We start from the raw sequence: 16,900 nt of genomic DNA, 5'->3' as shown, positions 1-16,900 counted from the left end.
TTTTCCTTGATTCTATCCGATAAAAGAGTTTGATATACTGTGGAAACCTACTGTAACTTTTACTCAAAACTTACTCAATCCAAAAATAACTTTTATTATGTGGAACTAAGCAGTAAAAACAACTCGTCCACAACTTTCTGACGTCAGATAAATGAATGCATCAACACGTCAACCGTTACACACCGATGATGCCTATTGTGTGATCAGACACTTGTATCTTGTTGCTAGAATGCAGTCCTCTGATTTGATTATGAAATAAGACACCACCATCATTTTTCAGGCTTTGATATTATAGACCTCACAAACTGTAACAGTCGGTGAACCAGGAACAGGCTGAAGACTCAGAAGATCAAAATACAAACAAACAGAAAGGCAGGGAAATACATTCCAACATAACAGTGACTAGACAAAGGCTGCGTTCAAAAACCTAGCAGGGTTCATACACATTTCAACCAATACATTTCCATGGCTTTCCCATGACTTTTAAGAAAATATTCAGGACCTAACCTTCCATGAAAGTCTGTGTATACATGTAAAATAAGAAAAATCCACGTTCAAATGTCAAATCACAGCCTATCTTAACTAATTAACGTAAATATCTATATGGTTTGATACTAAATAAACGCTGACACACCAGTAAAACGGTTAGATAAAATACTGACCCTAGCAATGGATTAAAGGGGTGGTAAAACACATTGTTTTGAAGGCTTGATTGTGTTTGTGGGGTGCACTGTAACATGTGTTCATGCTTCGTTTTTTAAAAAAAAATCATTATTTTTCATATATTTGACATTTATTCTACACTGCTCTGTCCCTCCTTGTAAAACGGTCTGATGCTTTCCGGGTTGAATGAAGCCAGTCCCTCAAAAATACGCAATGGGCTGAGATTGGTTAGCTGGCCCAGTGTGTTGTGATTCGCTAACCGGAGTGTATGTTTGTCGGAAACGTCACGCCCCTTACCTTTACCGGTAGACTTTGCTTTGGTCAGTATTAGAAACGATGGCGTCAATAAAACCACACCAATCTGAGCCCGAATCAGACCCAGAACATTTTAGTGAAGATGATCGAGCAGAACCTGTTCAGTCCTAATGAGTAAAGACTGCGGATTTTTAGAACGATTATAGCCAAATATCTGTCGCAAGAACTATTAACCCAAAACACTAAACACTGGCTTTACTATAGTAGCCAAATCACACACAGAACCATGTTTAGCATGCCTGTAGATAAATAATACATAAAAGCTCTAATCAAAGAATCATTTACACTAATGCCAAGTTCGCTGTTGAGATTTTAACGTTAGTGTTTGTAACGATAGGTGTTCGTCGGATAACGTTAAGTATGAATAAGCATTTAACAGACTGGTTTGCAGAACAGCATTGTCATCTGTTTACTTCCTTGCTACAACCTATTACAGGAAAACACATCGATGAAAAATAAATCAGACTTACAGGTTGTGGCCCGTAAACAGCTTCTGTTTGTAAATCCAGCTTTCAGGTCAAGCCGTTGTGCATATCCTGCATTGAACTCGCGAACATTGTGAAAGTTTTCCTCCGTGAAATGTGCTGCGGGAGGGAGCCCCGCGCGCGTCGTGCATTCACACACTGGCAGTGTTTGTCTTATGCAGCTGACGTTGTGCATATCCTGTATTGAACTCGCGAACATTGTGAAAGTTTTCCTCCGTGAAAAACTGCTGCGGGAGGGAGCCCCGCGCGCGTCGTGCATTCCCATTCACACACCGGCGTTGAACTCGCGAACATTGTGAAAGTTTCCCTCCGTGAGATGTGCTGCGGGTGCGGGAGCCCCGCACGTGCCTGTTCCCTTCTGTCTCAAACACACGTGCATATAACATGCTGTATGTTAAACGCTCTGCAACGCACCCCTGTCCCTATGAAGGCTGAACAAAGCAAGTACCCCAGACCTGCAATCCGGATGAATATAACAGCATTTCCTCGGCATCGCGGCAACAACACTCCAGCCTAACTATACCACAACAGCGCCGCGATACAAAATGGCCTCACCCCCCCCTTATTTAATATTCTCGGAGGAGGGGTTTATGTAAATATTGAGCCTGGTGATGTCACCAACCCTGGAGGAATGTGTGTAGTCGCCTACTGGCCGTTTGCTGTAGTTCTTAGAAACTGTTTTCTTTAAAAGCAAATATCTCCCTTTGCTTTAAACTTTGAACGTTGTAACTTTGCAGATGTTGTTTATGCTAAAGCAGCAACATTACACGCTAGCTTAAGTTAGAATAGTGAAATCGTGGTTTACCACCCCTTTAACACACATCAATGAGAGGCAACAATGATAAATAAGTAAATAAAAATGTCCAGTGACAGTAACTTTACAAGGTGGCAGTGCCAGAGACAAACTTTTGGAATACAAAATTGGGTAACTATAAGAAGATTTTAAAACAGCTTTGCCTCCTAGTATTTACCATTCATCTCATTGGAAAACCATCAATCATTAACAAGATAACGTCCCTATTTGAATTTTTATTTTATTTTTTTATTTCTGCAATTGACACCTATACAAACTGCAAATGCCAGACGTTCCCCCATGCCAGGGTCAGAAATTAACTTTTACATTAAGGGGCTCCATGCAATTGATTTCCAAGAGCATTTTATTTATTTATAAGTGCAATTTTTAATGATTACCTTTGTTTTCGTTTGTCAAATACTTAAATTTAACCAATTACTTAAATCAATCAGAATACTAGACTTTTATTAATAAAATAATCATTAACAAAAGCCATCTTTACACTGCAAAGGGGGAACGGAAGCTGCGTCTGAAATAGCTTGTTTAATGTTACTCATATTATAAAATGAACAGGAACTCTTTACAGTCATTGTCAGTTATTGCTATGCTCTCGATATTGTAGGCCAATAATGATTTGTCGATTAATAGATACATAAAATGTTTTGTGTTTGGGGAAACTGCACGTCATATTCTGACTACACAGATAAAAATACAAACATTTCCGAATTATTTTAATGCTTTTTATGCATTAGAAAATGAAGACTTTGTGTGATTTTACCAGCAAGATGAATAAATGATATTAACGGGAATAAACTATACAGAAAGGGAGCAGAGAATGTGACCGATCGTGAAGCTGTCCATAACTTGGTTCTAGCGGGAGTTTAAGCGCTCTCTCACAAACACTCCCGTTAAAATCACGGAAGCTGACGACACTGCAAAATAAATCTCTTACATCTGCACTTTGTTGTTTATGATGACAGGAGAATTCCTGAGAGTTTCAGTCAGAATTCAGTCAGAGAGTACACGCAGCCGCGCACTGAACAAAACTCTTTGTTTCAGTGAAGACTAATCTGAACGCCTCTAATTGGCCATCTCGCTCGACAGAAACACGTGTGATTGGTTATAATGCTCAGTGCTGCAAAAGGAAATCTGACGGAATGCAGCAGTCGGGTGGATCGAAGCCGAAGTAATGAAGTATGTTTAAGAAGTTTCAAAGTTTGTTAAAACCAATATTATCACTTAAACATATATTCTACTACATACATTTTTGAAACAAATTTCCATTACTTTTCCAAAACTTTTCCAGGCCTGGAAATTGCTACTTTAAAATTCAATGACTTTTCCAGGTTTTTCATGACCATACGAACCCGAACTGACTCGTTGCCTAGCTGCCTTATCAGACAATGACTTGTAAGGCAACGTTTGTGCATGAAGGCACCTCACGATTTTCGGACAGACTTCTAAGGCAGTGTAACAGTTTAATGATGTACAGCAAAATAGAGAGAGCTTTGGTGAGAACTAAAATATTTAACCCCCTCGAGTCGGCGGTCACGCCGGCGTGATCGACTCGCTTTTTTTCTTATCAGTGCCAAAGAGACTCAAATAACTCAGTTGTTTTTTATCATTCAGGCAAGTGTTATACATCATTATAATCTGTTACGTTTCTATTTTATTATTTATTAATATTTAGTTAATTTAAAGTTATTTTTTTTATAAAGCAGTATCTTTTCTTATTACCCCATTTCATTAACAACATAATCATATTTTAAGGGCAATTGTGCTGAATGGGCACCCTGAGAGTCATGGCATTCCAGCGTTTTGTGTTAAAAGAAGCATTGCTCTTCAAGTAAATCCTAGATACTTCAACTAAAACAGAGATATGTATGACCATTAGAGTTTATTAGTGTGATGCTAAAAGCTTTCACTGGAGACCAGATGCTGAGCATGTACCGGTGTGTATGGCCATGTATGTGTGTGTGTGTATGATGAATATGTGTAACCATGGAAACAGCACAGATATAGCCTACAAATACGAAACCATAGTAACTGCCAACAGGTCAACTGACGAATAGAGTGAGGGCGATTAAGGAAATATGTGAGTCTGCATGTGTGCTCTGCTGGATGCCACACAATACATGTAGATTCCCAGACGTACCAGCACAAGTCTGCATAAAAAGGAATCAGAGGACTTAATCACACACATGATTTGCTCAGTCACTTGCATACACAAATAAATACACACATATATATTACCTAAACAAAATGGTTCTGTGTTTTAGTATTTGGCACTAAATACTTTCCAAAGGATTAGTTTACTGAGTGTGTGTACAGTAATTTATGCTAAAGAGCATAAAACAAGTATCGTCAAGTTATGTTTACCAAAGATCTTATGTATTTTACTCATAAATTGAACAATTTTAAAGTGGAAAATCTTGAGGGAACCAGTGGCAAATGAATGCCTGTTCACACCGAGGACAATTATAACGATAACCGTAAAGGTATCATTCTAAAAAAAATTCTAAATATAAAAGAATAGCAGAGTCCACACCACAAGACATATGCTTGGATGAATCATTTACAGTAAGGGTGAATTTTTATTTCATGCTGACTTTAAGATGTTATTTGCTGAAAATGATCCCCTTCACTCTAAAGGTAGGGACACACCAAACCGATGCCAAAGAACTAGCGCTGATGAAAGCCGACTGTGTTGTCGCCTCGCGTCAGAGAAAAAAACAGCACCTGAACACAGCAAAAGGACTACAGGTGACTATCACGCGCGTTCTGCGTCTGCGTGTAAAGGAGATAACCGTCTAGCTGCTGTCCGTAACTTTTTTTGTGATCAAGATTTACAAAAATTATATAATGAGAATGTACAACATGAATCCATTTTCCAAACCGTCTTACCCTGAATCATTATGATGCACTTATAAAGCGTGTTTATATTGGGACTATTTCAGACCAGACTGGTAGGAACCGCTGCGATGGAGCACAGTCCCTGCGTGACTCGCCATAGACATAAACAAAGAGAAGTAGCTCCGGCTGCAATGTTCTTCCGCAACACGCAAGCAGTTCTTTTTATTAACAACAACAACAAAAAGTTACGGACTGCAGCTTTAAGCATATTTATTTGTCTATATTCATCATTCAAAAAGGGAAAGCGAAGGTATACAAAACCATTAACAAAGCAGCGCTTGCTTACTGTTTTGAATAAATATCATGCTGATCACGTTCTTTATTCCACTCCGCACATGTTATTATGAAAATATTTGCGCAGTGTTTCTCAGGTAAGATGACGTAAACTTATTATGGCCTTCTGTCTGTTCTGTTTTTACTTACGTGCTAGCTTTTATCGCTTTTGCTCTTATTCTCGTGGACCGACTCGTTTACTAAGCTGAACAGCCAATCAGAGTTCTCTCTCTCACCAACAGATCTACTTGGTTGAATCGGCCAAAACAAAACAGATGGTGTGCGACTAGAGCCAACGGTGCAGAACACACTCGAAAAAAACTTGACAAAAGTCAGGCTTGGTGTGTCCCTGGTTTAACGATACTATGCCACATCTATGAATCCCAATTTTTGTCCTTTTTTGAGCATCAAATAACATATGTAAGGAATAAGGTACAAGACGCTGTGCTGTATTGTGAATAAGTCACGACTGAAAGCACGACTTATTCATAATACAGCACTAGCCTTGAGTATCTTATTGCTTCTATAAAATGGTTACCACACAATACAAATATTAAAGCCAAAAAATATGTATCAATGCAACTTTCATGAAGTAAATAGATAAAAGCCTTCCTTCCGCTGGAAAAAATAGTCCCCGACTGTGAGCAGCAACAGAAATTACATTATAACGCCATTAGATGGCGGCAAAGACTGTTAGGAGTGAGTCAGTCAGTAGCGAAGACTTTTATATTGAAAGGACTGAAACTTGTAAACACGGAGGAGCAAGACGCAACTGACAAATACATTGACTAGTGCTGTCAGGCATGGGAAAACCCTTTAAATGTTAAAAGGGCAAGATATCACAGCGGACATTCAAACATTTTTCATTCTGAACATGGGACTGACCCATGGGCGGCGCTAGGGGTCAAGCAGGTGCTTCAGCACCCCTAAGAAAGACCAAAGCACCCCCATAGCACCCCCAAACATTTCAGCTGGAAGCAATTATATATAGGCTGTATTCTAATTAATACATAAGTAAACAATTTAAAACAACAAATGGAAAAAAAGCAAAAAAAGCGTGCGTAACATATGTGACGTGACGTGTCACGTGAATTGTAGCCACGCTGTCGCGCTTAAAGGGGCTATATGCAACTTTTTCCCCAAAATAAACGTAACAATAGCCTTTTTATTTTACCATTTATGACTCAAACATCTCCTGATGAGCATACTGACACCTTGTCCGCTCACAGTGGGTGCACCTATAAGCCTGTATCCTATTTTTCCTATTTTCTGGCGGGTCGTTTTTTTCCCGCGCTGTCTGCGGATGTGACGTCACCACCGCTGCGAGAGCGAGCAGAAAATAAGAGCAGTTCTGTTTTTTGGCCACAGGTGTCAGTCGCGAGTTTAAATTTCAGAAAAACGCATATAGCCCCTTTAATAATGTAGCATTTCATTTTTGAAAAAAAAATGGAGCGGTTCCTTCTGCCAATCAAGCGATCTCGTGATTCTAATTTAGTTCCGACTTCCTAGTAAAAACGAGAACATAAACTTATCTCAGCCAGAGGTTGAGAACGGTTCAGATGTTGATTGTACGGAGTCTAACACGGAGCAGTCCTTTTATACACGTTTGCCGCGGATGCAGAGACGGCAGCTAATCAATACACGAAGAGTGAAGGCTTTGGTTTTTAACGCATAATTTCAGCCGCGTTTCCATTACCCTTCAAATAGCGCAAATTGGAATTGCGAATTGAAAATACGCCCAATGGAAACGCGTAAATTTCGTAAAAACTCCCATAGGCCTGTATGCAAAAAAAGAAAGAAAAAAATGCTGCTCGCATGAGATGGTTTTTCAGGCAATTCGACATAAAAACTAAAAAAAAAATCTTGTTAAAATGAAATATATTTTCTCCTAATACGGACATATGTTGTATAATGTTGTTTACAAAATAAGCCTTTATGTGCCTTTGTCACACTTCCATGTTTTTATACTATATATTAGTATAAAATTATAATAATATAATAAAGTATATCAGTCTGGTGACTAAAATAAAAAATGTACTAGCCAATGGCGATTCTATTGCCAAGGTGCGCGTAGAAGGTTGTGCTCACTTTCATAATCAACATATGAAATAAAAAAAAATTATATTATAGGCCAATATTTAAACATAGCCTAAAACTACAAAACGAAATAGGCCGCGTTTTCTTTAACCCATGGCCGACGAAGGCTTTACGACAGCGGAAACAACTCACAATACTCTGTCATTTTTAGTCATACAGATGAGTGCAAGACATAAATAAACTATAAACTGTCTACTTTTATTTGTGTACACTCACAACAACAACAAAGGCCGTGGACTCAGGGAACGGATTATTTTGCATGCACTCCACTCCAAACGCTGTCTTCATTTCAAAAATGTATTTTGCTTATTAAACGCAAAGTTTTTAATTTCAAAAGCATTTCTAAATTCAGTTCATATTTCCAACAAACGAAATTTCACGCCAAAAAGGGAACGGATTATTTTGCATGCACTCCACTCCAAACGCTGTCTTCATTTCAAAAATGTATTTTGCTTATTAAACGCAAAGTTTTTAATTTCAAAAGCATTTCTAAATTCAGTTCATATTTCCAACAAACGAAATTTCACGCCAAAATAACGAAGTGGTACAAATTTTTACAAAAGTGCAAATTCAAACATTTCGCTCTTTTAATTTGAATGAATGCTTGAATAACACGCCTGTCTCCTTCCATTAAAAATAATGGCGTGCGGTGGCTGGGATATACATAAACCTAACAACATGCGTGGCATAATTTTTGGAATGACTTATCATGAGAGGAAAAACAAAACGTTTTAGTCGCATAACATCGGTTAATGGAAAAGCCGTCATTTCGCAATATTTTTTTAATCGACATTTAGAAAATATCGCAAAACTTTTGCGCAAATCTGTAATGGAAACACGGCTATTGATGCATTTTTCCGTCAATCACAATGCATTGTCCTGATTTGAGACTGTAAATAGTAAGTGATTGTTGTCGCCAATTTGGTGAATACTCATATATTTCCTTGGTGCTATGGGTGCCATTTAACGGCATATTGTCCTTGACTGAAATTTTGTTCAATGAATAGGCCTATGCAAAATCTTAAAAAATATTTGATTGAATAATGAATTTTGTGCTTGTTCAATTTAATACAATTAAAACTTAAATTGTGATAAATAAAATAAATGAATGTTAATAAATGAGTGGCCAAGTTTTGCTCATATTTATTAAGTGTATTTATAAATATATAAATGTGCAGCTCCCCCAGTCAATGATCTAGCGCCGACCTCTCACAATACTCTACATAATACAGTAAGCTTGAATGAACAATATCAATTAGAACAAAGTTTACCTTGTTAAGAGTGTTTGTTAAGGGTGTTGTGTAGTGATCACCATTGGGTGAAGCGGTCATAGCCATTCTTTATCGTTAATACCACACAGCTATTGACCAATCTGAATCAAGGACTGGAACTAATCGTTTTATAAGGGTTTCTAAAGACATGAGGGTGAGTAAATGATGACAGAATTTTAAGATTCTATTTAAATACTCACATTTGGGCCTAAGACTCGTAATTAAATACCCAGGTAAGCAAGCACAGCATGTGTCATTGTTTGGCTTGAAATTCAGGAAGGAAATTTAATAAGCATCCTATACAGTATACAGTAGCACCAGGTTTCTGATTACCTGTCGTAAAAAATTAAGCTTGTAAATCTTACCGGCTCAGCATCTGGTAATAGGATTGTTGTGCAAGTGTGTGTGGTGGGACATATCCAATACATCTCTCTCTCTCTTTCTTCTAATGCAGTGCAGTACATTCACCAGCCCCCTCTGCTGGTAAAACAATATCATGATTGTTTATATCTAAAGCTGGTCTTTCCGGAAAAAAGAAAAAGATTTTATCATGACTCAGCTTAGGTATCCATAGCAACTAAAACATATCCTCATCCTAGTTTTTTCCCCAGCTTTTTAACCATTTTATTGATAGTGACAGTAAATAAAGAGCGTGTGTGAGGAAGTGACATGAATTTTAAACGCTCACTCTCTGTTTCTTAATCTCTAGGTTTCTGATTGTTTTGGGGTGTCTGATTCTGTCGATTTTAACAACGTTCAAAGAGCATGAGCAAGATTCGGCTCACTGGCTGGTGATTCTGGTGAGTGTGTTTTTTGTTCATAGTCAGTCCAGCTTGAGTGTGTGAGACTGAACGGTTGAGAGGAAAATGATTGAATGTTTCTCTCACCTGTAGGAGACATTCACAATCTTTATTTTTGGGGGCGAGTTTGCATTGAGGATATGGGCCGCCGGCTGCTGCTGTCGATATAAGGGCTGGAGAGGACGGCTCAAATTTGCCCGCAAACCACTGTGTGTTCTGGGTGAGTTAAACACACTATCCCAATTAAACAAACACTGAAACACACATATGCATATACACTACAGTTTAAAAGTTTGAGGTCAATACGTTTTTTTTATTTTTTATAAATATTTAATTAATTCAGTAAGAACACATTAAATTGATAAAAAATTACATTAATAGTGTTCCACAAAAGTATTAGGCAGCACAACTGTTTTCAACATTGATAATAATAATAAAGTTATTTAAATGAGTAATAATGCTGAAAATTCAGCTTTGCACCACAGAACTAAATTATATTTTAAAATAGAAAGCATTTATTTTAAATTGTAATCATATTTCACGGAATTACTGATTTTACGGTATTTTTTTATCGTATAAATGCTGCCTTGGTGAGCATAAGAGACTTGTATATCCCCCTGTGCACAATGGGTACTCTCCGTGTTCTTAGATATCTTTGTGCTGATCGCTTCGGTGCCGGTGGTTGCCGTACGTAACCAGGGAAATGTGTTGGCCACGTCACTGCGCAGTCTGCGCTTCCTGCAGATCCTTCGGATGCTACGAATGGACCGCCGTGGAGGCACCTGGAAACTGCTGGGATCTGCAATATACACACACAGCAAGGTATCCGCACGCTTGACGTGATGCACGCAAACAGGACGTACCCCTTAATCAACATCTAAGAGCATGTCCTGCTTGTTAAAATCATGTCAAGCGTGCTCATATAAACCAATGGAGTCGGCAATGTACACACACACACACACACACTCATCTCTCGAAACTGCTATGGTCTGCGATACACACATACAAAGTACATACGTAAGCACAAGCTATCACATATCAGTGTCTGGTGAAGTTTGATCTCGGTACCGCAGACAATACAACTGTGTGTATTTCCTGGCTGGTGTGTGTGGTCAGGAGCTGATCACAGCGTGGTACATCGGCTTCCTGTCATTGATCCTGGCTTCCTTCCTGGTGTACCTGGTTGAGAAGGATGACGTCGCAGTGGAGCTAACAGACCTTGATGGCCCCTCCCCGACACCAGCCACGCAGGACTTTGACACCTATGCAGATGCCCTCTGGTGGGGACTGGTGAGAATTACACACGGCACTCATGCATTCACAACTTTCTTTGAATTGAGAATGCCTCTCAAATCATTTACTTGTTGCAAAAAGAATGCAGAATATGAGTTGTAACAGGGCTTCCAAAGGAGCACACATGCCCCTAATTTGAAACATTTAGGAGAGCATAAAAAAGGGGCACAATGAAAATGTATCAAATTATTCGTTTTTCCTTAATAAAGGCATACAAGGAGACATTTACACACAAAATAATTTAAGACGTTTAAACTGATAATTCAGACTTTTGTTGTAGCATTTATGATATTTGAGATTTTTTGTCTCATATCACATACTCCTAAACATTTCTGGGTAGATTACTTACAAATTGTAGTCGGTTATGGATTTGTAATTAATTAATTGAATAGTAACGTAATTCACTACATTATGCATTTAAGGTAATATCATTTGTCTACTTTTTTGATTACTTTTACAGTAGATTACTTTTGACCTAACTTGTTTATCACATTAGCCACGTTTACATGCGCACTTTTTTGTCATTCCGATTAAAATCATTCCGATTGAAAGATTCGGTGGACTGTTTACATGAGACGTTATCTAAACCGATCTGGTGTTTACATGTGCTGACTTTCAGTCGGAATCATTTTGTGACATGCGCACACAGTTTGTCTGCCGCATCGGATTCGTAACGTTAGTATCGTGGATCAATAGTTCTGAATTGGTAATTTTTATATTTATTTATTTTTCTGTGGGCGGACATGCAGTAGTTGAAACTAATTTATGTCCTATACAATGGCTATTTCAACAGCTGTGAATGATGAATGCGAAATCAAAATGAATTCAATTTATTTATTTTGAAAAACACAAAATTGACTATAAAATTCACCCAAATTATTAATAAAAACATAGGATGTACGGTGAAAAAAGAATTAAAGCATTCAAGACGTGTTCTGCATCATTACTAGTACTAAACGCATAGATATTTCAGATGATTAAGGAAAGATACCATAATCACAAAGGTATAAATATTAACAAAAGTAATTAAAGTAGACTGTGGGTAATGTTAATAAACCAATTTGAAGCAGTTGTTTAACTTTTTTTTTATATCTAACTTACGAGAAACAAAATGTCGACATGTCCAGCAGCTTGAATGTTCCCCGTTGCAATGGAAACTCTCAACGGCCACCAGGACTTATACAGTTTTATAAAAGCTATTCATTATTTGTTGTAAAGTGTAAGAATCACCTCAGAACAATTAATTCTTCTGTCAGGCGCAGTTGAAGCCTATAGGACAAACGCTGTCAAGATGAGATGGTGTAGCCAGGCTATGTCTGTGTCATTATTCCAACATCATGTTCATAACATGTTACGAAATAAAAAGTTTAATACCTCAGAAAAATTAACTTTCCTCTCTTGTCAACATTAGCCTGGTGTGAGCGCGGCGCACGCTCTTCAGTTGTGGAGGCGCGCGCGCGCTGTATATCACGTCACAGAAAGATGTGCACTCAAAGTAATCAGATCAGGTCGTTTACATTGTGGAATTTTTCATTTGATCGGTTCATGAAAAGGTTTATCCCACCCCTCTCAAACCGATTACAATTTCATTCAGTTTGGCCATTTTTATTCCGATTGCGGTGTTTATATGGAGCATTTTCATTCGGATTGGACTTTCAAACCGATTACAGTGCTCCATGTAAACGCACCTATTGATTTGAATAGGATAATCTTATAGCATATTGGTATAAAAATTGAAAAAGTGCATTAAATATTATATTACGTCAGGGTTTCCCAGACTGGGGCTTGTGGTGGAACTGCAGGGGGTTCATGAGTTTAATGAAAAGCTATTAAGTAATTAAATCAGAAACAAAAATACAAATAAATATTTTAAAATAAAAACAATCAAAATACCAGCAAGTTTACCAGCATGTCGCTTGAACTTAATTTTATTATTGAACTAACATATTAACAATCTCAGGGGGTACTTAGTGTAAATATATTACTGTAGGTCTGGTTCAGCTGGCAAAAACGTTGGGGAATCCCTGCATTGCATGTAAATATGATTTTCAGTGATAGTCACATGACTAGTGGCTGGCTGTGTGTGTAATTCCACAAACCTGGGAGAGCTTCTGAACATAAGCAGTAGGCTTTTTTAGAAATGAACATTTAAAGGTGCAGTGTGTAATATATATGAGGATCTATTGACAGAAATGCAATATAATATACATAACTATGTTTTCAGTGGTGTATAAACACCTTACATAATGAACCGTTATGTTTTTATAACCTTAGAATGAGCCATTTCTATCTATATACATATACCCCTTACAGTAAAGTTGCCATTTTGTGCCGGCATGTTTCTACAGTAGCCCGGACAAACTTCTCTACAGAGTGCTAGCTACTCTCTGCTGTCTCCGATGACATCTTTGTCCTGTGTCGGCCACCGTAGCTTCTCTATGAGCTTCGAAAGGGAGGGGTGAGCGGTGGGCGGTTGCAATTCGCAAATCTCACCACTAGATGCCGCTAAAATGTACACAGTGCTCCTTTAAAAGATAAAAAATTTGCTGTAGGGAAAATCAATGAATTATGAATAATTTATTGCCATTGTGAGAATAACATGTAATCATTAAAAAGGTAACTGTAGTAGTAACTACAGTAGTAATTACGAGTATTTTACAAAGTACTTCATTTTTGGAATCTGATTACATAATCCATACTACATGTAATCAGTTACTACCCAGCTCGGCTCCTAAATAATTTTACAGTTCGCACACATTTTTAGTCGCAAAAGAAATGCTCACACACCGCCATGCCGTGTGTAAGGAAGTAAAATTAAATGAATTCAAAGAATTTTTTTTGTTTAAGTCATACAATGCCAATGATGGCCACTAAAAAGTTTGTCTGAAACCTGCATTACTTCTTGGTTGTGCAGTGGATTTCTTATTGTTTTAAAGAGTGACTCTTCTGAATCAGCTTCACAAATATGCAAAAATATATTTGCATAAAAAAACATGTTCACTGACATTTTGATGTACCTATTCAGTGAAATTAACTGTTATGGTAAACATATAAAAGCTTTCCTCCATGTTGAGATGCAAAATTCGATTTAAAAGAATCAGAACCATTGCGGGTTACAAGGTCAAAAGTGATTTTCTAAAAATGTAAGGTAATTCCTTTAACAGAATCTCCATTACCACCACCATTCATGAGGGTAATCAGTTCCATTAGTGCTACTGATTGTGATGGTTTTATAGCAGCTCCTTTGCTGACGTTAACAGCAGCTCCATCAATACTACCTTTTTAATGGTCTTACGACTCAAGTACTTTGATAGCCTCTTAGCCGTGCTAGCCTTAATCACACCGATGATATATGATTTCACTCCTGTGTCAGATCACCTTGACAACCATTGGTTACGGTGACAAGACCCCAAAGACGTGGGCAGGGCGTCTTTTGGCCGGGACCTTCGCTCTTATCGGTGTGTCGTTCTTTGCTCTTCCAGCCGTGAGTACAGCTCAACTTTTACACTATTACAAGTTACAATATAACTGTGAAGGTGTATCTCATCTCGAAATTTCACGCGCAATAGTGTAGAGATGTATAAAGCGATGCTCACACAGAGGTCACTTTTAAACCAAGCAGCTTTCTGTCAACTTCAACATGAGCCAAATCTGCATGGGAAACTTTTTCACCCTCACGCAAAACTCCAGATTCCGTTAAAACATTGCGTGTTTACATAGACTTTTTATACACTCACCTAAAGGATTATTAGGAACACCTGTTCAATTTCTCATTAATGCAATTATCTAATCAACCAATCACATGGCAGTTGCTTCAATGTATTTAGGGGTGTGGTCCTGGTCAAGACAATCTCCTGAACTCCAAACTGAATGTCAGAATGGGAAAGAAAGGTAATTTAAGCAATTTTGAGCGTGGCATGGTTGTTGGTGCCAGACGGGCCGGTCTGAGTATTTCACAATCTGCTCAGTTACTGGGATTTTCACGCACAACCATTTCTAGGGTTTACAAAGAATGGTGTGAAAAGGGAAAAACATCCAGTATGCGGCAGTCCTGTGGGCGAAAATGCCTTGTTGATGCTAGAGGTCAGAGGAGAATGGGCCGACTGATTCAAGCTGATAGAAGAGCAACTTTGACTGAAATAACCACTCGTTACAACCGAGGTATGCAGCAAAGCATTTGTGAAGCCACAACACGCACAACCTTGAGGCGGATGGGCTACAACAGCAGAAGACCCCACCGGGTACCACTCATCTCCACTACAAATAGGAAAAAGAGGCTACAATTTGCACGAGCTCACCAAAATTGGACAGTTGAAGACTGGAAAATGTTGCCTGTCTGATGAGTCTCGATTTCTGTTGAGACATTCAGATGGTAGAGTCAGAATTTGGCGTAAACAGAATGAGAACATGGATCCATCATGCCTTGTTACCACTGTGCAGGCTGGTGGTGGTGGTGTAATGGTGTGGGGGATGTTTACTTGGCACGCTTTAGGCCCCTTAGTGCCAATTGGGGATCGTTTAAATGCCATGGCCTACCTGAGCATTGTTTCTGACCATGTCCATCCCTTTATGACCACCATGTACCCATCCTCTGATGGCTACTTCCAGCAGGATAATGCACCATGTCACAAAGCTTGAATCATTTCAAATTGGTTTCTTGAACATGACAATGAGTTCACTGTACTAAAATGGCCCCCACAGTCACCAGATCTCAACCCAATAGAGCATCTTTGGGATGTGGTGGAACGGGAGCTTCGTGCCCTGGATGTTCATCCCACAAATCTCCATCAACTGCAAGATGCTCTCCTATCAATCTGGGCCAACATTTCTAAAGAATGCTTTCAGCACCTTGTTGAATCAATGCCACGTAGAATTAAGGCAGTTCTGAAGGCAAAAGGGGGTCAAACACAGTATTAGTATGGTGTTCCTAATAATCCTTTAGGTGAGTGTAGATGGCATACATGTAATCCATGAATTGTCCTATAACTATATATTAAACAACAATACCAGAGGCGGACAGTACTTAAGTATTTTTACTTTCAACTCCAGTACATTTTTCAAGTATATATTTTATCAGTGTTTTTCTTTGAAAAACATTTAATTCATTACATTCCAAAGCATAATTTATAATGTCATACTTTTTTTTTTACCTTGAATACTTAATTTCATAAAATTTTTTGGTACTTTCTTACTTGTACTCAAGTAAAATTTTAATTACTTTTACTTGAGAAAAAGTATACAATACTACATTTTTAATGTAATTCAGTATTAAATGATATTCAAAATTGAACATAGTGCAGTAAAAAGTACAATATTATGTTTTGGAAGGTTGTGAAGTAAAAGTTTTCCAAAGAAGAACACTGATAAAGTACATATACTTGAAAAATAAAATGACTTGGAAAGTAAAAATACTTAAGTACTGTCCGCCTCTGAACAATACTAAACAAACAAAAATGTGGTTATATTAAATTTTGTAATTAATTTTATATAAAATATTACTGACAAAACTCCACTGTCCTAACTAGACGCGATAAGATTCCAGCGACAAGCAATTTGTCTGTCCACACTAGATGTGACGTAACTACGAAATGCAACAAAATCAATCAAAAATCACAGCCAATCAGCCAATTCATAAATATTACACCGTTTATGAGTTACTGAAACAATCTGTGTCATAGAATACACTTGTTTGTTCACATTAAGTTGACATTTTGAGCTTTCTTGTTTTTGTATTGCTATAAATGGCACACAAAGTTATATTTAAACTCACATTAGATGCTGGTTTTAGTTCCAGCCATGACATTGTAGAAAAATAGAAACCTTTTCTAAAATAGAATCGACACATATCATCTTTGCGGCTAGTTAAGACAAAAACTCGCTGCTGCGTTGTGCCGCGTCTGGTTAGGACACAGTGCTTTGTGTATCTTTAACAATGCATTGTCAAGCTGTAAGCTGTATGGGTTTGATCCACTAAAAAGAACCGACTCATAAGAGTCA

At 38.0% G+C, this 16,900-nt stretch overlaps 1 protein-coding gene across 1 annotated transcript in view; it reads left to right on the top strand.

Annotated features, from left to right (window-relative positions):
• Positions 1-16,900, top strand: part of kcnq3 (potassium voltage-gated channel, KQT-like subfamily, member 3) — a gene marked incomplete at both ends in the record, with an annotated part of 68,806 nt that overhangs the window by 32,113 nt on the left and 19,793 nt on the right. Inside the window, 5 exons of the mRNA XM_079818897.1 lie at positions 9,520-9,610; positions 9,704-9,830; positions 10,260-10,432; positions 10,727-10,900; positions 14,277-14,387. Of these exons, the coding sequence (XP_079675023.1) occupies positions 9,520-9,610; positions 9,704-9,830; positions 10,260-10,432; positions 10,727-10,900; positions 14,277-14,387 (676 nt within the window). The remainder of the gene's footprint in view (positions 1-9,519; positions 9,611-9,703; positions 9,831-10,259; positions 10,433-10,726; positions 10,901-14,276; positions 14,388-16,900) is intronic.

The sequence above is a fragment of the Gobio gobio genome (genome assembly GCF_949357685.1).
Source record: "Gobio gobio genome assembly, chromosome: 6".
NCBI lineage: Eukaryota > Metazoa > Chordata > Actinopteri > Cypriniformes > Gobionidae > Gobio > Gobio gobio.
Note: the sequence above shows the minus strand (reverse complement) of the source record. Positions and strands in the feature narration are given on the sequence as shown.